This window comes from Salvelinus alpinus, chromosome 20, assembly GCF_045679555.1.
Source record: "Salvelinus alpinus chromosome 20, SLU_Salpinus.1, whole genome shotgun sequence".
Classification (NCBI taxonomy): Eukaryota; Metazoa; Chordata; class Actinopteri; order Salmoniformes; family Salmonidae; genus Salvelinus; species Salvelinus alpinus.
The window spans coordinates 44,620,093-44,643,325 of NC_092105.1; the positions used below are offsets into that span (position 1 = coordinate 44,620,093).

Genomic DNA, 23,233 nt, shown 5'->3' on the forward strand with positions numbered 1-23,233 from the left:
GCCTACCCACTACTTACCTAACTTAGCACCACCTGGTGCCCTAACCAAAATACAGGGGGTGGTCCGCCCAGGTCTTACCTAGTGTGCCTAGACAGTGAATATACTACGGGTATATGTATGCCCGCGGGCCTCTTGCCTAAGCACTCCCTAGGTGCCTTCCCCTTCGGGAACAAATGAAACAGAATATCGAACAATCTCTCAAACAAACTAAGAAACAAAGGACATCAAATAAGCTCTAACTGAGCAACAATCTCACACAGAACATACCAACTGCTCCCAGCAACAACTAATACAGTACATACCAACGACCAACATGCTATAACCCTCAGCCATCAACCTCCTCTCTCAGCAATGATCTATATCACATTCAATCTTTCTGCAATCTCTCAGCAAAAATCTCTCTCTTCTGAACAACAGAACACTGGATTTTATAGCTTCAGAAGGCATTGGTAATTAGAGACAGCTGTGTCTTGACGAGGGGGCGGGGTCAGCTCTCCAATCATCAATTGGGGCCGACCAATCAGCTGCTTGGGGAGAATTTCAGGAAGCCATCATCCTGAAACACACACTCAAATACAAACTAAAACAGAAACTGGGGAACGTAACAGCTACCACAGCATTCTACAGCGATACACCATCCCATCTGGTTTGCGCTTAGTGGGGCTAATTGTTTTTAAGCAGGACAATGACCCAACACACCTCCAGGCTGTGTAAAAGGCTATTTGACCAAGAAGGAGAGTGATATAGTGCCACATTAGATGACTTGGCCTTTACAATCACCTGACCTCAACCCAATTGAGATGGTTTGGGATGAGTTGGAATGCAAAGTGAAGGAAAAGCAGCCAACAAGTGCTCAGCATATGTGGGAACTCCAAGACTGTTAGAAAAGCATTCCAGGTGAAGCTGGTTGAGAAAATGCTAAGAGTGTGCAAAGCTGTCATCAAGGCAAAGGGTGGATACTTTGAAGAATCTAATATATTTAGATTTGTTTAACACTTTTTTGGTTCCTACATGATTCCATGTGTTATTTTATAGTTTGATGTCTTCTCTATTATTCTACAATGTAGAAAATAGTAAAAATAAATAAAAACCTTTGAATGAGTAGGTGTGTCCAAACTTTTGACTGGTACTATATGGTAAGAGAGACTGCCGTCAGCCCAAGCTCATTTTATATAAGGTTCCTCTCAGTAAAAGATCAGTGTAAAAGAGCAGCACATTGTTCACAATACATGGCCATTGGTTAAGACCAGCTGCACAGCTCCCTTAATCTTAACATGATGTGGATAGCCTTATCTAATCTTTAGTTGTTCTATTTGGCGATATAGGTGATTTAAAACTTTGGTACATGTGCACAGAGCACATCAGCACCTGCTCTGCATTGAATGTGAAGGAGCACGTAGCGTCTAGTCTGCAGTGAGTCCGTGACTACAGACAGGCAGGCAGCTGGCTAACAGTAACAATAAACAGTGAGCCAAAACAAACACATAGATGACCCCGACCACTCCGGGTAAATCTAGGGGTTGTGTGACAAATGGCCGTGCAGATTAAACAACATCTTATGAACAGAAACTGAACAGACGCCTCTCTGGTGTTGACCGGGAGATATGTAGCTCTGACGTGACGTGAGAGCCCCCAATTGACAGGCATGACCTACAACAGACAACGACCCTTGAGCTGAGTCAACTCTGCTTGGGGGACACGAGTGGGCAGCAGTATAGGAGACCTTAAAAGGAAATAAAAGCATAGAATGGCATTGAGGAAATGACGAGATGATGGGAGGAGACCTTGGTAAGGAAAACAAAACTTTACTAGTTGATTGAACTGCCCTGACAGAGTCAATGGTCCCCGGAGGATGGACATCTTTTACCGTAGGTCTGTAGAGCAGTCAGTGGTGATAAGTGTCCCGGTTAGTGCATCAATACCTCCGTTTGCAGCAATTCAAATCAATCACATTTTGCTGAAGGCCTAAAGCGTCAAGTGATTTCTGTCGCACTGAAGGATGATTTATATGCAAGGCCCAAATTAGCTTGTAGTTAGGGACTTCTACAACATATTTGACCTCTCTAACTAGCATGAAATTGTGTATGAATCTATATTTCATGAAATGCTGATTACATTTGTTATAGAATGTGCAGGGTAAGGCTTGTTCATGAAGTGTTGTGCGTGTAAATGGCCGTTGAAGGACATTCTCTTCTTGTTTGGTTCTCTGAGTCATTCCCATCGAATCAGGACACCAGAGATAGAGAAGCCAGTAACAAATGGATGGAATATGAGTTGTCTGTCTAGCCAGCTCTAACCAGGCTTTCCTCCGAAGTGGAAAATACCACCCATTGACATGGCTGTGCAGACTCTGGAGACGGGAGTGGAAAAGCAGATTTCCCCCCACCAAGGTTCAAGGAGAATCCTTAACAGGATGGAATCTGAGGCTGTATATCTCTCGCCTTTTTATAACGATGGGAACTGCTGGTCGGAATGAAGAAGCATGAAAGGGAAGCGCCTCATTTAACATTCCATAAAATGAAAATCATACCCATAAAAGTAAAAGGAACAACATGATCTATAAAAGGAACAACACTATCAAATTACACGTCCAGGGTACTCGGATTCCTGGGAACATAGGACTTGTCAAGTATACAGTGTAGCCCAGGCCTAGCACATTTCGTTCTTCACATTCTATGTCTTCATCAGGAGTCACTTGGGTATTCTCATCTACAGTATATAGCTATTAATACTCTGCAGAAGATTTTTTTTCCACAAAAAACTTCTCCATAAAACAATGAAATATCCATGTGGGTAATAGTGATTTTGGGGGGGGGCTTCTGACTCTTTATTCCACTTTCACTCAACTTTGCATCTTTACTTTAGTAGTTAAGTTGTAGTAGGCTACTGCTCACTAGAATGGCATCAGAGGCAAAGACAATGGCTAAGTATTCCTTTTGAAGTCAACAAAGAGCTGCAGGATTTGACAATAGTTCATTACAATCCTCCGGTCTTTGTGTGGAATAACATCCCCATTATCTGATGAATGCAGGAGAGAGGGGCAGGCTAATCTAACTATGACTGAAACAAGGTTAAGGGATTTCCTTGTCTTTTCAACAGGAGTCTAAATGAAAATGAAAGGATATACACTGAGGAGAAACTAAGGGTCTCTGTTAGAGCCGACTCTCATTAATTGAAACACACAGATAGTATTACAGAGACATTAACGAACAAGAAGGCTTTTCTCCGGGAGGTAGGTAAAGATTGCATACACACAACTAACCAGGGCCAAATCTCAATCAATGAGCAGCCATTACTCCCAAGCCTTTGCCACAGAACAGTCCTCTCTGGTCTTCCCACAATATTAGAGCCTTTCAATAAATATGGAAATGTACCGCACTCTTGAGAAGGAGCTGAGTGCACTCTACCAGCCATTATTGTGGTGTAAGCACTTCTCACACAACCACTGTCTTGCTGTTTCAATGTAAGGCATAGATTTAATAGTGGCTTTCATAGTGTGACCGGTTTTGGATTCAGAGTTTGTGTGTGGGGTGTGAGCGTGTTCTCGTCTGACCTATCAGGATGATTCAATCCCCCATTTCACCCTTCAGACTATAAAGTCATGCTTGGCAGAGGTTTGTTGATAAGATTATCAAAAGATCAGCGCCTGATTGTGCAGAGCATTTCAAATCGTTAGTGAAGCATCGTATTGCATCAGTATTTACCTGTAATATTCTATTCAAGGTAGGCATTTGAGTACCGTTACGTGATGCGTCATCATGACATCAGCTTTTTTCTTACTAGCTCAGACTTTGCTGATATCTACTTTGAGGAAAATGTACTTACTATGACGTGATTTTCCCACCTAGCCGTCTTAAGATGAACGCACTAAGTCGCTCTGGATAAGAGTGTCTGCTAAATGACTAAAATGTCAACCTGACGTCGTCTTTCCTGTAGCTGTACATCCTGTTTACATAATAGATAGGAGACACAGGATAAGGAACTGGGATGATCTAGCTAGAACATCAGTTAGCATGGATCAGGGGGTCAGTTAGCATGGAGCTTTATTTAGTCCCAATGGAAGGGCTGAGGTGTAGTCCTCATTCTGCAGCCTCACCCTAATCAGACACAGACATGTCACTACAAGTGGGTGGCATTCATTATGAAACACGGAGGGACTACATGGACTTGTCCAATAAGAACTTCTCATTTACAGTTGAAGTCGGAAGTTTACATACACCTTAGCCAAATACATTTAAACTCAGTTTTTCACAATTCTTGACATTTAATCCCAGTAAAAATTCCCTGTTTAAGGTCAGTTAGGATCACCACTTTATTTTAAGAATGTGAAATGACAGAATAAGAGAGAATGATTTATTTCAGCTTTTATTTCTTTCATCACATTCCCAGTGGGTCAGAAGTTTACATACAGTCAATTAGTATTTGGTAGCATTGCCTTTAAATTGTTTAACTTGGGTCAAACGTTTCGGGTAGCCTTCCACAAGCCTCCCACAATAAGTTGGGTGAATTTTGGCCCATTCCTCCAGACAGAGCTGGTGTAACTGTGTCAAGTTTGTAGGCCTCCATGCTCACACACGCTTTTTCAGTTCTGCCCACACATTTTCTATAGGATTGAGGTCAGGGCTTGTGATGGCCACTCCCAATACCTTGACTTTGTTGTCCTTAAGCCATTTTGCCACAACTTTGGAAGTACGCTTGGGGACATTGTCCATTTGGAAGACCCATTTGGAACCAAGCTTTAACTTCCTGACTGATGTCTTGAGATGTTGCTTCAATATATCCACATCATTTTCCTCCCTCATGATGCCATCTATTTTGTGAAGTGCACCAGTCCCTCCTGCAGCAAAGCACCCCCACAACATGATGCTGCCACCCCCGTGCTTCACGGTTGGGATGGTGTTCTTCGGCTTGCAAGCCTCCCCCCCTTTGTCCTCCAAACATAACGATGGTCAGTATGGCCAAACAGTTCTATTTTTGTTCCATCAGACCAGAGGACATTTCTCCAAAAAGTACGATCTTTGTCCCCATGTGCAGTTGCAAACCGTAGTCTGGCTTTTTTATGGCGGGTTTGGAGCAGTGGCTTCTTCGTAGCTGAGCGGCCTTTCAGGTTATGTCAATATAGGACTCGTTTTACTGTGGATATAGATACTTTTGTACCGGTTTCCTCCACCATCTTCACAAGGTTCTTTGCTGTTGTTCTGGGATTGATTTGCACTTTTCGCACCAAAGTACGTTCATCTCTAGGAGACAGAATGCGTCTCCTTCCTGAGCGGTATGACGGCTGCGTGGTCCCATGGTGTTTATACTTGCATACTATTGTTTGTACAGATGAACGTGGTACCTTCAGGCATTTGGAAATTGCTCACAAGGATGAACCAGACTTGTGGAGGTCCACTATTTTTTCCCCCTGAGGTCTTGGCTGATTTTCCCATGATGTCAAGCAAAGAGACACGGAGTTTGAAGGTAGGCCTTGAAATACAGGTAAACCGCCAATTGACTCAAATGACATCAATTAGCCTATCAGAAGCTTCTAAAGCCATGACATCAGTTTCTGGAATTTTTCAAGCTGTTTAAAGGCACAGTCAACTTAGTGTATGTACATTTTTGACCCACTGGAATTGTGATAGTGAATTATAAGTGAAATAATCTGTCTGTAAACAATTGTTAGAAAAATGACTTGTGTCATGCACAAAGTAGATGTCCTAACCGACTTGCCAAAACTATAGTTTGTTAAACAAGACATTTGGGTAGTGGTTGAAAAACGAGTTTTAATGACTCCAACATAAGTGTATGTAAACTTCCGACTTCAACTGTACATTTTCAGTTGCGTGCCCTAATGACTATGACCCAGTATTGGGAACTGTTTTTGACCTCACTAACAGATTAATCAAACATCCGGATGCGAACCTTTCCAGAAAAAGCATCTGGAGGTTTGGGAAGAACACCGTCTATGATGCCTGATTTGAAAGACTACAACGTCTGGCAGCCACCAGCAGCCCCTCCACATCCTAATAAAAATTTGAACGAACAAATGTCCAGAGAACTACTGAAAAATCATGCAGACTTAGTAAAACAAGCAGTTCAAAGCCAAAAATATCACGCTTTATCGATCCAATACAGAGCGTCAGCTAAGATCAGTTGTCACATGCAGTAGAGAATCAACCTGACACTACATCAGTACATTATCATCATCAACAGAAGACAATGCATGTTGCTGCAACAAAGGCTCAATCCCATTTAAATATTTTGATTCCTCTACTGTTTTGCCTATATGGCCTTTTCATTTGGGCAAAAGTCTGTCCTCCAGCCCCTCTCTCCTCTGTGACCCGGAAACAGATAGGTGGTTGAGGAGATGTAAATGCAAATGGAAGTGCGTCCTCCTCTCCTTGACAGCCACCTTTTGTCAAGGGTAGTAATGTGTATCCTTACCGGAGTCCTTTGCAGAAGAGTTTTGAAATCTGCCACACACCCCCTTTGAATCAGATTTTGTTTTGTCGGAGAAGAAAACCATGCACGTTTTTTTTTTTTTTTTTTAATGCTACTTATCATTTTATCTATAAAGTGTCTTGAACAACAAACTCAATTTATTTTTGGGATACGCCCCTGTAAATGTAATTTGCCTGATGACAAGCGAGTGGAGAAGGAGAATCTAATTTCATACTCATTTCAAGCGCATTTTTCCCATCCACGTCCCTCTCTGCCTCTTCTCGATAACCTTTGAAAAGTAGGCGAGAGAGGCCACAGGAGTTGAACAAATCCAAATGAGAAAAAAACCTATGTAGATATTGCTGGGTGAACATTGAAGGCAAGCACATCAAACAAGGGGTAAAAGCAAGGGTTAAGGGCATGAAATGTAACAATAAGAATACACCTACAGAGTGATTCCTCACAAAACCAGGACAGAAGACGACCATGATTTTGGAGATGGATTGTTGACATGTATTTGACATTTGTATGTAAAAGCATCATTGAGAAATAATTGATCAAAGTTGGCATTCAGTGCCTTCAGAAAGTATTAAAGTATTCATACCCCTTGACTTATTCCCCTCAAAATTGTAACAGCCTGAATTCAAAATGGATTCACACCATTTTTTCCCTCACCCATGTATATACAATACCCCATCATGACTGTGAAAACATGTTTTTAGAAGTTCTTGCAAATGTATTGAAAATACATTAATAATTTGAATATTCATTAATATTCAAACCCACCAGTCAATACGTTAGAATCACCTTTGTCAGCTGAGTCTTTCTGGGTAAGTCTAAGAGCTTTGCACACCTGGATTGTACAATATTTGCACATTATTCTATTTTAAATTCTTCAAGCTCTGTCAAGTTGGTTGTTGATCATTGCTAGACAGCCATTTTCAAGCCTTGCTATAGATTTTCAAGCCAATTTAAGTCAAAACTATAACTAGGCCACTCAGGAACATTCAATGTTGTCTTGGTAAACAACTTGAGTGTATATTTGGGCGTGTGTTTCGGGTTATTGTCCTACAGAAAGGTGAATTCATCTCACAGTGTCTGGTGGAAAGCAGAACAAACCAGGTTTTCCTCTACGATTTTACCTGTGCTTAGCTCCATTCCGTTTCTTTTCATCCTGAAAAACTCCCCAGGCCTTAACGATCGCAAGCATGCATACCCTTAACATGATGCAGCCACCAAAATGCTTGAAAATATGCAGAGTGGTACTCTGTGTTATTGGATTTACCCCAAACATAACTTTTTGTCCTGAATACAAAGAGTTAATTACTTTGCAACATTTTTTGCAGTATTACTTTAGTGCCCTGTTGCAAACAGGATACATGTTTTGGAATACTTTTATTATGTACAGGCGTCCTTTTTTCCACTCTGTCAATTAGGTTAGTATTGTGGAGTAGGCCTACAATGTTGTTTATGCATCCTCAGTTTTTCCCCCCCATCACAGCCATTAAACTTACTTTCTGGCTTCATGGTGAAATCCCTGAGCGGTTTTCTTCCTCTCCAGCAACTGAGTTAGGAAGGACCCCTGTAAATTTGTAGTGACTGGGTGTATTGATACACCACCCAAAGTGTACTTAATAACTTCACCATGCTCAATGGGATCTTAATGTCTGCTTTAAAAAACAATTGTCTGCCAATAGGTGCCCTTCTTTGCGAGGCATTGGAAAACCTCCTGGTCTTTGTGGTTGAATCCATGCTTGAAATTCACTGCTCAACTGAGGGACCTTTCATATAATTGTTTGTGTGGGGGTACAGAGATGAGGTAGTGACTCAAAAATCATGTTAAACACTATTATTGCACACAGAGTGCAACTTGCACATTTGTACTCCTGAACTTATTTAGGCTTGCCATAACAAAGGGGTTGAATATTTATTGACTCAAGACATTTCAGCTTTGCATTTTTTATTGATTTGTAAACAATTCTAAAAACATAATTCCACTCACATTATGGGGTATTGTGTGTAGGCCAGTGACAAAATACCCTTTTAAATTCAAGCTGTGAAGTTGGTGTTACCCAGGCCTTCTTTAAAAGGTGCAATATGCAGAAATCGCTCCGTCATTTCCCGGTTGCAAAAATTCGAATAGTTCGCCTAATTCCAGTTTAAGTGTCAAAACAAGCAAGTATAGTGTAGAGAATCATTGTACCATCTAAACCACTGAGAAATATTTTCAAAAACATGTATTTTCAGCTGGTGTACAAAATAAGTAAAAGACGCAAAAACCAAACATAAGAACCGGAAGCATAGAAATAGCGCACATAGAACAGATCTACATGTTCTTAAACTTGCTTTCAATGAGAAATCTATAAGTCCATTTATATGTCAATTTGGTCAGCTCACCCAAAAAGTTAAATATTTTTTATGTTTTTATTTAACCAGGCAAGAACAAACTCTTATTTACAATGACGGCCTACCCCGGCCAAACCCTAAACCAGGACGATGTTGGGCCAATTGTGCGCCGCCCAATTGTGCGGACTCCCAATCATGGCCGGTTGTGATACAGCCTGGAATCAAACCAGGGTCTGTAGTGCCGCCTATAGCACTGAGATGCAGTGCCTTGCGCCACTCGGGAGCCCCAAAATAATAGTGCAGCTTTAAGACTCCATAATGTTTCATCTGTTAGTGCTACAAAGCAGACATTGGTGTCACATGAAGCTTATCCGCTTGCTCTGTAATATGAGTAGTGTTTTGATTCCATTACCTTTTTTTTGTATTTTTTATTTTTTTTACATTGATTCATAAACATTGAAAAAAATTACATTTTTGATTTGGCTAATGTTTCAATATATTGTTGAACATAAAATACTGTACGGGCATATCAAAGTTCTAGAGTGGGATTTCTGTTACTTTTACAGTTATGATCCAATTTGTAAGCATTGCCAACAGAGTGAATGTGAAAATGTATTTAAAAAATGGTCACCCTCTGCTGGTGATTTAAAGAATTTGCAATGATACAAGTAAAAAGGAGGGCTGCTTACTATTCCAATTTTTATGTATACAATGGGCCATAACTTTAAAACTAACACTCTGGAACTTTGATACGCCCGTAGAGTATATTATGTTCAATAATATATAGAATAATTTGTCAAAACAGTCTGTTTTTCCAATATTCATGTTTATATTTTTCTATATTCATAAATTAACGTAAAACAAACGGAAAAAAATACTACTCATATTGAAGAGCAAGCAGTTAAGCTTCATACGACACCAATTTCTACTTCATAGCACTTACAGATGAAACATTATGGCGTCTTAAAGGAGGCCTGGGTAAGGCCAAAATGTCACAAATATACTAACTTTTATGAATTATTTTTCAATTATGCTTTTAGATACAAATATATGTCAACAATCCTTTCTCCAAAAAGACCATTCAATGGATTGCATTTTGTGGAAAAGTGAGGAATCACTCTACAATGTAAGACCGATACTGTCTTTCAAATGCAGGGATCGGGTGAAATTGTGAAAACACTATTTGAAAGTGTGTTTTGTGATAGGCAGGCAATGTTTAGTGAAAAGAGGTGTGAGGATGGAGTGTCATCGGATAACAGTGCTAATAAATTGTGTCAGTATAGCCTAGCCCAGTGGCTCTGTTGTGTTTGATTAGGCCAACAGGTAGTCCTTGTTTGCTGCGTTAGACCGGGATGTGGGAACACCGTTAAAAAACTGAAAGGGCAATAAATCAAGCCCTCATTCAGGACAGATGGTTCTGATCGGACAGGGCTAAAAACTTCCATTAAACTACTGCTTTCCACCATCCAACCACTGAATTTATGCCTTTTCCTAGTCGTCTATCGCTAGACATCCACACCTTCACCCCCATGGAAATATGCAGAGAACAAAAGTAAAGCCCTAAAGTATAAACAATAGTGATAAAGATGTTGAGGGTAAAACATACTTTAGAGGACTTCTCAATCCACAGGAGATTCCAAGGAGCGCCCCTTACAGGTGAGTAAGTCAGACTGTTCTCTCTGCTACCGCACGGCAAGCGGTACCGGAGCGCCAAGTCTAGGACCAAAAGACTCAACAGCTTCTACCTCCCAAGCCATAAGACTGCTGAACAATTCATCAAAATGGCCACCGGATTATTTACATTGACCACCCCCCTCCATTTGTTTTTTACACTGCTGCTACTCGCTGTGTATCTATGCATAGTCACTTCACCACTACCTACATGTACAAATGACCTTGACTAACCTTACCCACGACATTGACTCGGGAACCGGTACCCCCCTGTATATAGCCTCATTATTGTCATTTTATTGTGTTACTTTTTATATATTTTTCTACTTTCGTTTATTTGGTAAATATTTTCTAAACTCTTTCTTGAACTGCACTGTTGGTAAGTAAGCATTTCACAGTAAGGTCTACACATGTTGTATTCGGCGCATGTGACAAATAGTTTGATTTGATTTATGTCTGTCCCTGCACAAGGAGAGTTATCTGAATGTAGCCTGCCTGAGTCCAACCCTTTCATATTCCACAAGAACATTGACATATCCGTGTGTGTGTGTGAGAGAGATTTCTCACAGCTTTCTGTGACTCCACCCTGCCAGAGGGATACCGAGAACAAACACGACGCCATTGAACCCGATGGACACACGCATCTCGTCTGTGCTCAGAGACCTTGGTGGGCAGCCGTGAATATGCAGGACACAGAGGATGGGCAGGGACCAGGGAGGAAGAGGAAGCGACACACAGCTGACAGTCTGACAGCCGGGTGGGACTATTGTCACAGTGTCTCGTCCATCATACATCACTTCTAGTGACAGGCTGGGCAAATTAATGCAGTACTACTGTAGAATTACAGACGTGACTTCACAAGGAGCTGTGTGGATCGAAATGTGTTGTTAACAACAAGGTACGTATAAGTGAGACATTCTACAGTCCTATATTCCAAAACGATCTACTCATATTAAAAAAAAGACGGGGTGGCTTGTACTCTAATATCAGAAAGACCGATAACGGTATGCTTTCATGTCTGTATTGACTGCCTTAGGCATCAACTCAGGATATGACTACCATCTGTGTAATTCTAGCTAGTGTCTCTCCTCCTCTAGCAAACTGCAGGACAACAAGGTATTCATTCCCATTCCAAGCGAGTCTAACAGGAGGATGAAAGAAAAAAAACAAGTGGCAGCAATATGCTCTGGTCTACGCCACTTCTCATCCTAACCAATGAGAGCCCAGCTAGGTATCAATTCACAATAAAAGGAGCTGGTCAGGACTACAGGATGTAAAGCATATGACTGACACCTGCAGGGTGGTCGGTGTATTACCACTCGCAATGAAAGATTAATCTTCGGCCATAGGCCCCTTTTCAGTCCAGACACACTGACCTCAGGCACTGATGCTCTCAATTTTTGGATGCTGAAAGACCCCCATCGCTATCTGTGCCCATTCAACATAGCCTAGATTTACGTAGGTATTACTTCTCATACGCTTACTGCTTGAACAGTCGCTAAGATTATATTTGGTTGTGATCATTGCAAAATACCTATTTTGCATGCAGCAGCAGTTAGCTAGAATGCTGACGCTCATTGACCTAGGCTGTAGCAAAGCTAGCCAAAGAGCCATTTTACTGGTTGAACTTAAAGTATAATGCAGTTCATTTGCGATGATGACACAAAGCTTATATTAAGTACAACATTCATACGAGCCTTAATATTCAATTATAATCCCAAAGTAGTGTGAAATGCACTCATAAGCTACATGTAAAGAGAGGCTTTTTTGTTGCCCGTCTATGAGAACTCCCCCACGTTCTGCAACCAATATGGCTCACGTCGCCCTCGTGCAGCAATGTTTGCAAACACACAAGGGTGATGTAAATTTATAGGGACTTCATTTGGCCTCCCAAGTTTTCTGAGCAAAAAGATTTATACAAAAAAAATGTATACAATGTTATACAGTATACAATATACAAATGTATACAAAGGATACAAAATCTATTATTTTGGGGGGAAATAAAATACTGTACAAACACCAGCAAACCAGCTCAAAGTGAAAATCGGTTCTAAATTATTCCCACGCATAATAGAGAGACGTATGTGATAATATACAAACGTAAGCAAGGTTTGAAATTATTATGTTTTAGTCAAATATTATATTGGTTTGGTCTTCTTGCGGTCAATTTGCAGTCTGATTTGTAATTGTGCGCTAAAAAGAAAATCGTCCCGCGGCTGAATCTAGTTTATGATCCCTGCTCTAGAGGGCTTCATGTAAATGAGCTGTATATGGTTTAGCTATGATCAAACCTGAGAGTACATTTGAAGTGAATGAAATACAAGCACTTGTGAAATACACGAGTAGTCCCTTGACAGATTGAGGACCGCTGAATCAACACAACAAAAATCCATCCCTATTTCTTCCACCTCAGTCCCATAACTTAGCAAATTAAAGCAATTTAATACTGCTGTGGACGGTAGTCTAACGCATGCACAGTACAAGTGTTTTCCACCAAAGGAAAAATCTGTCCTTGTTTGTGGTACATTGTCATTTCAAATAAACCTGAAACTGGGTCACTGGCGATGGCTCAAAGGCTTAGCATTCTCACTTTATTTCTGCACAGATAAAAGGGACATGATATTCACGAAATGACAACATATTCAAATACTCATTCTAGTTTGGGAACCAACCGGTTACCCATTTGCCATTTTGTTGGGTTCTCAACCCAACCACGTTTGGGTTGAGAGGCCCTCCCCTCCTACCCCTATGTTTTTATTTTGTTCCATCATTTTCTCCCTCCAAGAGAGATTACAGAGACAAGCTGCCTTGACAGAATGACCACCAGGACCACAATACATCCCTGCCCCTCTGATCCCAAGAAATCATGTTAATCATGCCCTCATGTCGCCATCTTGTGGTGAAAACGTGCACCACAGTGTCATGACGTTGGCCTGTGGGTAAGTTTTATGACCCCCCCCCCCCCCCCCCCGACCCCCCCCATAAATACCTTTCTCCCTTCCCTCTCTCTCTCTCTCTCTGACTCTACAGAGGGACTCTTGAATAGCCTTTGTTAAACATAGAGAGTCTGGGAACATCAAACAAGTGGAGGGAAAGGAACCATATTTCGGTAATAGAACCAGTTGAAAATATGCGTTGGTACTTAATGAATATGATGTCAGTTCGGTTGTCATCTGAGACATTATGACTGATGACAGGACGACCTAAACTGTATCTGGGAAAGTCTACACATTATAGTTATCAGATTCACATGGAATTGTTGTGCAATACAAATGTATAAAAATTTAATTATTTGTGAAAATAATAAATGTAATTTTAGCTTCCAAATGAGAGATTTGGGTTTTCATAAGGTTAGGGCTCTGCTCAATCAGTGGCCCGCCCCTGTGAAGAGACATGGGTTATAAACTATGAAACACACCCTTCTCCCTCCACTATATAAGCCCTTGACGAAAATGTAACCTCCTGTTCCGGGTACATTAGGACGACGGTCCGATGTCAGAAGGATTCAGATAATAACTACAGAACGAAGCCAACCTCAGCGTGAGCTTTGGTTGCTAATGGTATGAACTTTGAACTCTTATTCACTACAGAAGTGATACCTCCTAGCCGTTGAGTTAGCAGCGGCCGCTGTAAACCTGGGCTAGGAAAGGACGGACAGAGTATCCCGTCTACCACACAACGACAACACTACAACGTTTCCAGTTCACCACCAGAGACACTCTTCAAAGGACAAAGGACTCTGTTGGGCAACACGGCCTTCCATCTACCACCAACCTATTGAAGCGCAGCTCAGAGTAAATATTTATTGCATTTTCCTTTTTCAAATGTGCGGTAATTTAGAATGCATAAGATTCTGTATTTACGATAGAGTAGCTGCCTACGGCCCGATAGAAACATTGCTTCTCCCTTTGTTCTTCAGTCTTCCCGCTCTTTCACTCAAACCCAGCCCCCTTTTCTTTGTGTAACCAGCTGTCATATCTGTTCCGTCCGCTAGGGACATTTTCCTTTATGACATAATTTATAATCAAGGTATGATTCATTCTGTGTATATGTATAGGTCCCGTGTGGCTCAGTTGGTAGAGCATGGCGCTTGCAACGCCAGGGTTGTGGGTTCATTCCCCACGGGGGGACCAGGATGAATATGTATGAACTTTCCAAATTGTAAGTCGCTCTGGATAAGAGCGTCAGCTAAATGACTTAAATGTAAAAATGTAAATGTAATTCTGTGTGATTAGTTAGGTATTTAGTAAATAAATAATTAAATCCAATTTTGTATTGCTGATTCAACTTGTTAGCCAGGGTTCGTGAAGATAACCAAGAATTTACAACTGATATACAAATATGAGACTGAAATAAGGTGACGATTAATATTGACTGCTTTTGATGTAAAATATTACTAGGTCTTTAACTTCTTAGCGCTAGGGGTCAGATTTTTTTTATTATTTTTTAAATAACGTGCCTAACGTAAACTGACATTTTCTCTGGCCCAGATCGTAGAATATGCATATAATTTACAGATTAGGATAGAAAACACTCCAAAGTTTCCAAAACTGTCAAAATATTGTCTGTGAGTATAACAATACTTATTCTGCAAGCGAAACCCTGAGAAAATGTAACCCGGAAGGGATATGTTTTTTTAAAACTGTGTTTCCTGGCCCGTCTAACCTCCATTTAAAGGGGTATCAACCAGATTCCTTTTCCAATGGCTTCCTCAGGCTGTGACCAGGCTTTAGACATCGTTTAAGGGTTTTATTTTGAAAAATTAGCAACATTTTTCAAAAGTAGTCAAAGAATATTTCCTGCCCGCGACAGAGGGGCTCACCATTTTCCTTTTGTCTCTTAATGAATAGGTTATGGTCCAGGTGAAATATTATCGATTATGTTTGTTAAAAACAACCTGAGGGTTGATTATAAAAAACATTTGACATGTTTCTATGACCATTACGGATACTTTTTGGAATTTGTCGAACGGAATACGGCTTTGGTTCTCAACATAATGCACAACCCAAATCGCGTTTTTTTGTGATAAAAGTAATATTTATCGAACAGAAATAACATTTGTTGTGTAACTGGGAGTCTCGTGAGTGGAAACATCCGAAGATTATCAAAGGTTAAGCGATTAATTTCATTGCTTTTCTGACTTTCGTGACCATGCTAATTTGGGGCTAGCTGTTGTAGAATTGAAAGCTACACTCACAAAAGCTTGGATTTCTTTCGCTGTAAAATATATTTTCAAAATCTGACACGATAGGTGGATTAACAACAAGCTAAGCTGTGTTTTGGTATATTTCACTTGTGATTGCATGATTATAAATATTTTTTGTAATATTTTTTGCATTTGGCGCCCTGCAATTCTAGCGGTTGTTTAGGAAAGTGATCCCATAAAAGGGATCCGTAGCTGAGAGAAGTTAAGAGTTTATTCGGAAGATAACTGCTCTATAAATATTATTTTGTGGTACCCCGACTTTCTAGTTAATTACATTTACATGATTAGCTCAATCAGGTAATATTAATTACAGAGAAAGGATTATATAGAATAGCATGTCATATCACTTAATCCGGCATAGCCAAAAACACGACAACAGCAATAACATGCAATGTCATCTATCTGTATGCTTGGTGATCTGGGTCAAAAATTTTAACGAATTTTCTTTTTTAAAGATACTCACCCCTCCCATTGTTATCCCATCAATAAGGGCCACATATGGTTTCTGATATGTTCCTTAAAAGATCAAATAAAATATAAGTCAAAACAGAACAGAGAGCCAAAGGAGGGAAACTGGTGCTCCCAAGATACTAAACATAACTGGTCTCATCAGAGAATGGTCTGTCCTTGTAGATTCATAATGAAAATCAAACGTTTTGTAATACACAGGCATATTGTTTGTCCTAAAAATGTTTCCCCTCTAGCAGAATCATGGAAGAGGCCAGATTGGGACACATACCAATAGCATTGTTCAGGATGTATTCTTCACGGAAGAAGTTTTTAGCAAGGGCATCTCCTATCTTCCCTGCTTCAGTCACAGCTAGGAGGAAATGTGATTACAAAATGCACTCAGTAAAGCACAGAGATAAAACGAAGATGATGACATTTTCAGTACAAATCAAGATACTGTGTGAGTATGCGTGTGCGTGTGTACTCTCGACAGTCTTATTTACCTCTGATGTCTCCACCAGCACAGAAGGCTTTCCCACCGGCTCCTTTGACAATAACAATATCAGTCTCCTTGTCCGTCTCCCATTTCTACAATGGAACGTGCAATAGATTCAAAACAGTTTGAGTACATTAGGTGGATCAAGTCAATTCTGACTGCTATCCAAGTTTACACATTACAAGATATTACATTGCCCATTGCAATGCCCATGTAACCCTGATCGCATTCAAGCTATGTATTTGTGTTTAGACATTGAAGCACTTCCAAGTTCCACTTTCCATTGCCATTAGCAACCCGTATACGGGTTAGAATTGGCAGATTTGGGTACTGAAAAACACCTACATTAATTTGGAACGTAGCGGCGGTACAGTAACATGCTATACATGACGTCAAAGCTCTGGGTTTTGACTGACAGCCGATCTGACCTTGAGCACCCATCCCTTCCGGGAATCGGGCAACTTTTGCAATTTTTTTGTTTCCTAAGTGAGGAAAACGCTGTAAATTCAGATGACTATTTAATTTTCAAATATGAAACATTGAGGATTATAATAAATACCATTGCACCTACCCCACATTTTTCAGGAATAGTCTTATCATGTTACTGAATGTATTATCATGTTACTGAATGTATTATCATGTTACTGAATGTATCCAGAGTATTTTCAGATTTCGTTATCAACAAATGCAGCGAAAAGTACAGTAAATGTAAAATGCACATAAAATCAACAGTGTAATGTTTGGATTCAGTCTTGTGAACTGTTGTGTATGCACCGTTGGCCTAATAATTTTCGCATTATCTACAAACTGTTCCCTTTCAATTGCTACCATGGTTATGCATATGCTTTTCATATTTCTTCTGTAAGAAACTCTTCAATGTATCCGTATCCATATAGGCCAATTCCCACAAGTGTAAGGGGTTAAAAACAGGGTTTTGAAACATTTGAATTTGCTGAATGCAACCTTAACTCTCCCATTTACCTTCTGTGGCTAGAGGCCTTAACAGTAAGCCACATTTAACAATTTGCCACATTTAATGAACTACTCCTACAGATTGCTGCTGTTGTTTGCAGCAGGACTGATATGTCTGCCTGTCCTTGCCCCCTGTCCCAGTGACAGGTAGCCTAGTCAGTGTTAACTAACTAAATCGCTCACCTTGAGCTGGGGGTACATGAGTCGTATCATGTTCATGTTGAGGGCGTTCAGGGCTTTGGGGCGGTTCAGGGTGATCACCCCAGCATTTCCCACTTTCTCCACCAGTATCTCGGCTCCCGCCTGGCTCGTCATCTGCCACCAAACACACACAGAGAAAAAAGGCAATGTAACACGAGCAAACACATGTAGGTATAGCAGTAGGACGAGCATGACAGGTTTGACTTAAACTCCTGAACGAAAGGAAGAGGATTTCTATTCTATACAATAAAGTGGTGCTGTTACCTACCGTAGCTATAGCTTAACGTGTGTGTCCATCTCTCTCCCCTTCACTTCTGTGGAGGGAGTATTACCACACATATAGCTGCATTGCTAGCTAACTGTCTTACAGAAGAATTTTAAGTGCTTACCATTTGCCCTCGAATTCGTTGCAATCTGCAGAGGGACCTAAATCTAAAGACAATACAAGAAAGATGTGAAAATGGTGACAAGAGAATAAACGTGATTAAACCCTATGAACACTAAACTTGGACATACTGACCTCTTATTAGGCAGTGCAAACCTGATTTGGTGATTTCTGGTACATCGTCAAAATAAATCAATTGCAACACGTTTTTTGGACTCATTCAGCAGTTTTTACCTGAGTAAGTACAATCCCATTGGAAAGTTATGTTGAAGGTAGAATGCAGCCATCATTACTTGTATTATTATTTTTTTTTTTTAAAGCATCTTATAAAACTGTACAAGCACCAAAAGCCCTATTGTTTTGACAAGTGGCAATGAATCACGAATTGATTAGGTGGAAATCTGGTTGTATATGCTGTTGAAACTAACACAACAAAAAAAAAACATGGAAACAGGAGATGTTTTCTCTTCTCACAGGTGAGAGGACAACCGGCAGAAGACAGTCAGCTATATTTCAGAGTGTTAGATTTTGATACGGCGTCGCCAAAACAGAAAGGGAAACACAGCGCTGTTTTGTCAATTACTCATATCAATTTCACATTGATATCAATAGAGAGAGAAGGCGGAAAATCACGATGGACATCCTGTTAAAACTAGCACAGCTCAAAAACCACACGGAATCTGGGAATTTTATATCACTGGCAGTGGACAACTTGTAGAAGACAACCAGCCACACTTTGAAGTGTTGCATTTTGATTGAGGTGGGTCGCCAACGCGGTAAGAGTAACGCAACACTTGTGTGTTAATCACTCATATCTTTACATATTGAAATCAATAGAACGAGGGCAACATTTGTTGGTTGTATGTTCTGTTTAAACGTACATTATACAAAGGTCACATGGAAATGTGGAATAACCTATATGTTACCCTTCCAATGAGCTTATCATATAAACTACAAAAAAGTACGGTTTACTTCACTTTTAATCATGTCAGCACAGGTAACAGCCATTTAGTCTTTCTTTAGTTTTCATTCTTACTCTTCCCAATTCACTTAAACTATATTTCCCATGGGCTTCACCAGAGTACCCCCTAGTGGCTGGAATACAACTGTATTAAGCCCCTTACATATACATTGGGTTTATCTAACAGGTTTTACAATGACGGCCTACAGACCCATAGTCCACTTGTCAAACTTGTTCCACAGAGGGCTAAGTATTTGCGGGTTTTCGCTCCTCCCTTGTACTTGATGAATTAAGGTCACTAATTAGTAAGGAACTCCCCTCACCTGGTTGTCTAGGTCTTAATTGAAAGGGAAACAGAAAACCCAGCAGACACTAGGCCCTCTATGGAATGAGTTTGACAACCCAGCCATAGAAGATGTTATCGCCCCTAGCAGCCATCCAAAATAAAGATTATTTTTCATTTTTTTTACACACTACAGACGGCAATATTGGTCACTAATACAGGACTAGTAAAGCCCCAATGCAGTACTTGTAAGAAAAAATAAAAAATAAACTTTTTTATTAATAATTTTTCAGAGGGATTTTTCAGAGGGTGCTGCAGCACCCACAGCACCCCTATTTCCCGCGGCTATGCCTATCTGGCTACCTGTGTGTGCAGAAGCACGCAGATGGAGCCAGTGACATAGTCAAAAGAGCCTCGCTGGCTGTGCATCTTGTGATGGGCTGTAAATCATCATGGGCTGCAGAGCAACTCTGCTGTCCTCAGAGCTGGATAATTATAAACTGATTCACATCTTTCCCTCATCCTCCTCTCATATTAGGCCTAGGCTACTATATGCGTTGTAGGTAGGTTGCACATTGCTAAAATAATATGGAAATTGGCCTATCCTAACTATGCATTTCTTTCATAAGCATTCCTCAGCTGTAACCTAAGTTCTTTTGACTCCTCATTTGATTTTTCCATCTTGGCATTGTTTTCTCAATTTCACTTCTTGTGGCCTAAAATATTTGTAATTCAAAATAAATATGTGAATGAGAATAGCATATACTTCGACTAATTATTCCCTTCAAAAGCTTCAACTTTAGGTAATTAAACACTATTAGTATAGTTTGGAAATTCCTCTTCATAACTTTCATTTCTCTTAATGCTTTAATGATATTTCAGTTAGTAGGATTAGGCTTTTGGTCATTTGGTTTGCAATTTTTATTTTTTTATTTTACCGTTATTTTACCAGGTAAGTTGACTGAGAACACGTTCTCATTTGCAGCAACGAGCTGGGGAATAGTTACAGGGGAGAGGAGGGGGATGAATGAGCCAATTGTAAATTGGGACAGATTTATTTTCTGGCCACGCATGCATAATTTTAGTCTTAAGGTTTTCTGAAATTTCTCATTCGATTTTTATATCTTGCTATAGTTTTTTTTGTCTCTCGTTATTACCTTAGGCCTCCCATGTTTTGGGGTTATTAAAAAAGCACTTAAAACTTTGAGATAGAACTAGGACTCTGTTTGATTAATTCATTGTTTGATCATGAAACAGCATGGCAGGAGAAATCTAGCATGCAATTAAACTGAAAGAGTTTCTTAATAGGCTAAGTCATATTCATTTCAAATTGAGAGAATATAGAACATTTGGGCTTTTACAAAAATAAGACACCGGAGTGTCTGCTATAAAAATAGACTTTGGCTATTGGCCCAGATCATCCAACATTCGAGAGGGGGAAGAAAAAAATAACAATTCTCAACCGGATATTTGTATTTATTTTTTTACCCCCTTTTTCTCCCCAATTTCGTGGTATCCAATTGTTAATAATTACTATCTTGTCTCATCGCTACAACTCCCGTACGGGCTCGGGAGAGACGAAGGTCGAAAGCCATGCGTCCTCCGAAACACAACCCAACCAAGCCGCACTGCTTCTTAACAGAGCGCGCCTCCAACCCGGAAGCCAGCCGCACCAATGTGTCGGAGGAAACACCGTGCACCTAGCTACCTTGGTTAGCGCGCACTGCGCCCGGCCCGCCACAGGAGTCGCTGGTGCGTGATGAGACAAGGATATCCCTACCGGACAAACCGTACCTAACCCGGACGATGCTAGGCCAATTGTGCGTCGCCCCACGGACCTCCCGGTCGCGGCCGGCTGCGACAGAGCCTGGGCGCGAACCCAGAGTCTCTGGTGCCCTAGACCACTGCGCCACCCGGGAAGCCACTCACCGGATATTTTGCGCTCTTAGCTCTGTCTTTGTTCTCTTGCTTTGTATAAATATAAAATGTTTATTGAAATGGGTTATAGCAAATAGGAATATAGGCAATTTACTCAGAATGTCAACCATGCACTGCGGCAGCACAGCTGCCTGATCAGAGTAATTGTTTCATATTGTGTTTTTATTTTATTTTATTTTTTTACTTGTCCTTTCGGACAACTGAAATCCACATTCTAGTTGTCCGACTTTTTTGACTTGCTCCGGACCAGCCTTAATGTCGAGCCCTGGCTGGCATCCAAAGTTGGTGCACCGACTGTGCTGGAGTATGAGCCAGAGAGCGACAGCAGCCTCAATGGTAGTGGGCGCAGCATAGTAGGTGTAGCATCTAGTAACCGCAGTCAGCAGATATACATTATTGGTCCAAACAGCAAGTTACTTTTGACCAAATAGGATGTGTGTGTGTGTGTGTGTTCAAACAGCAGTCATTTGCTGGCATGTCTACGCTAGTTGTCATAGTAACAACGAGTGTGCGTGCAGTGGTGTACACTGATTGGTGGTGGTGCTCATCCTATCACTCACAAGTTATGTAGCAAGCCAAGGTGACAACAATGCCTCCCATGAACATTTCCCAGTTGCTTTGAATGTTAAAAATCATAGTGTAAGACCACTTTTAAAGCCTCAAAGGATAAGATTATTGAACTTTCAAAACAAGTCATTTTTTGGCTAGCCACAGCAGTCAATTAGCTAGCTAGGTAGCAGTTTAGCCCATTCACTAATGTGTCTGTAAACAATTAAGCTAGTTAGCTACCACATGTTTTTTTCAAAACTGTCAGAGTAGCTAGCAAGTAACAAGATATGCCAAATAACAGTCTAAAAACCACTTGTGGGCTAAATAAAATCTGATTTTCGCACGGCCAGGAATCAGATTTGTATCGGATTTCAAACCTATGAAGGTGGTTTGAAATGTGGCTTGAAATATGATTCCACGTGCTTTTTGGCTGTTAACACAGCAGGAAAAATAACAGATTCAAATCAGATAAGCAAAAAATGTAATTTGAGTCACTCCAATGTGAACAAGGCTTAATGGGTTGACGAATGCAATGTCAAGATATTAGCTACTCTATTCATGCATGGAGAGTTGAAGCACCATTGGGCAGCAACACAACACAGTCTACTCAAAAAAATAAAAATAATAATAATAGTTTGTCTAAGTACCCCTTTTTCTCCCCAATTTCATGGTATCCAATTGGCATTACAATCTTGTCTCGTCGCTGCAACTCCCGTACGGACTCGGGAGAGGCGAAGGTCGAGAGCCGTGCGTCCTCCGAAACACAACCCAACCACAGTGCTTCTTGACACAATGCCCACTTAACCCGGAAGCCAGCCGCACCAATGGGTCGGAGGAAACACCGTACACCTGGTGACCGTGTCAGCTTGCACTGCGCCCGGCCCGTCACAGGTGTCGCTAGTGTGCGATGGGACAAGGACATCCCTGTCGGCCAAACCCTCCCCTAACCCGGACAACACTGGGCCAATTGTGCGCCGCCCCATGTTATGTTTGTTTACACTGAGCTGCACTGGGGTCGGAACGCAATCATGGTTACATCTCACGCCGGCTCCACGGCAATGATGTATCTAAACCCTGGATTGCGGATGCTATGTATTGGCCATTGAGAGGCGTTGTGGCCACCGGTCGACCATTTTTATTTTTATTTATCCGTTATTTTACCAGGTAAGTTGACTGAGAACACGTTCTCATTTGCAGCAACGACCTGGGGAATAGTTACAGGGGAGAGGAGGGGGATGAATGAGCCAATTGTAAACTGGGGATTATTAGGTGACCGTGATGGTTGAGAGCCAGATTGGGAATTTAGCCAGGACACCGGGATTAACACCCCTACTCATACGATAAGTGCC

General features: G+C 40.9%; 1 protein-coding gene across 2 annotated transcripts in view; it reads right to left on the minus strand.

The window, feature by feature from the left end:
• Nucleotides 1–23,233, minus strand: part of hibch (3-hydroxyisobutyryl-CoA hydrolase) — a 55,502-nt gene that overhangs the window by 27,235 nt on the left and 5,034 nt on the right. The window contains exons 2-6 of one of the 2 annotated variants that reach the window (XM_071355983.1): nucleotides 18,158–18,200; nucleotides 17,751–17,882; nucleotides 16,603–16,687; nucleotides 16,389–16,469; nucleotides 16,113–16,165 (exon numbers count right to left, since the gene is read on the minus strand). In XM_071355983.1, coding sequence (XP_071212084.1) covers nucleotides 16,113–16,165; nucleotides 16,389–16,469; nucleotides 16,603–16,687; nucleotides 17,751–17,882; nucleotides 18,158–18,200 — 394 coding nt within the window. The remainder of the gene's footprint in view (nucleotides 1–16,112; nucleotides 16,166–16,388; nucleotides 16,470–16,602; nucleotides 16,688–17,750; nucleotides 17,883–18,157; nucleotides 18,201–23,233) is intronic. The other variant, XM_071355984.1, reaches the window with a different exon arrangement.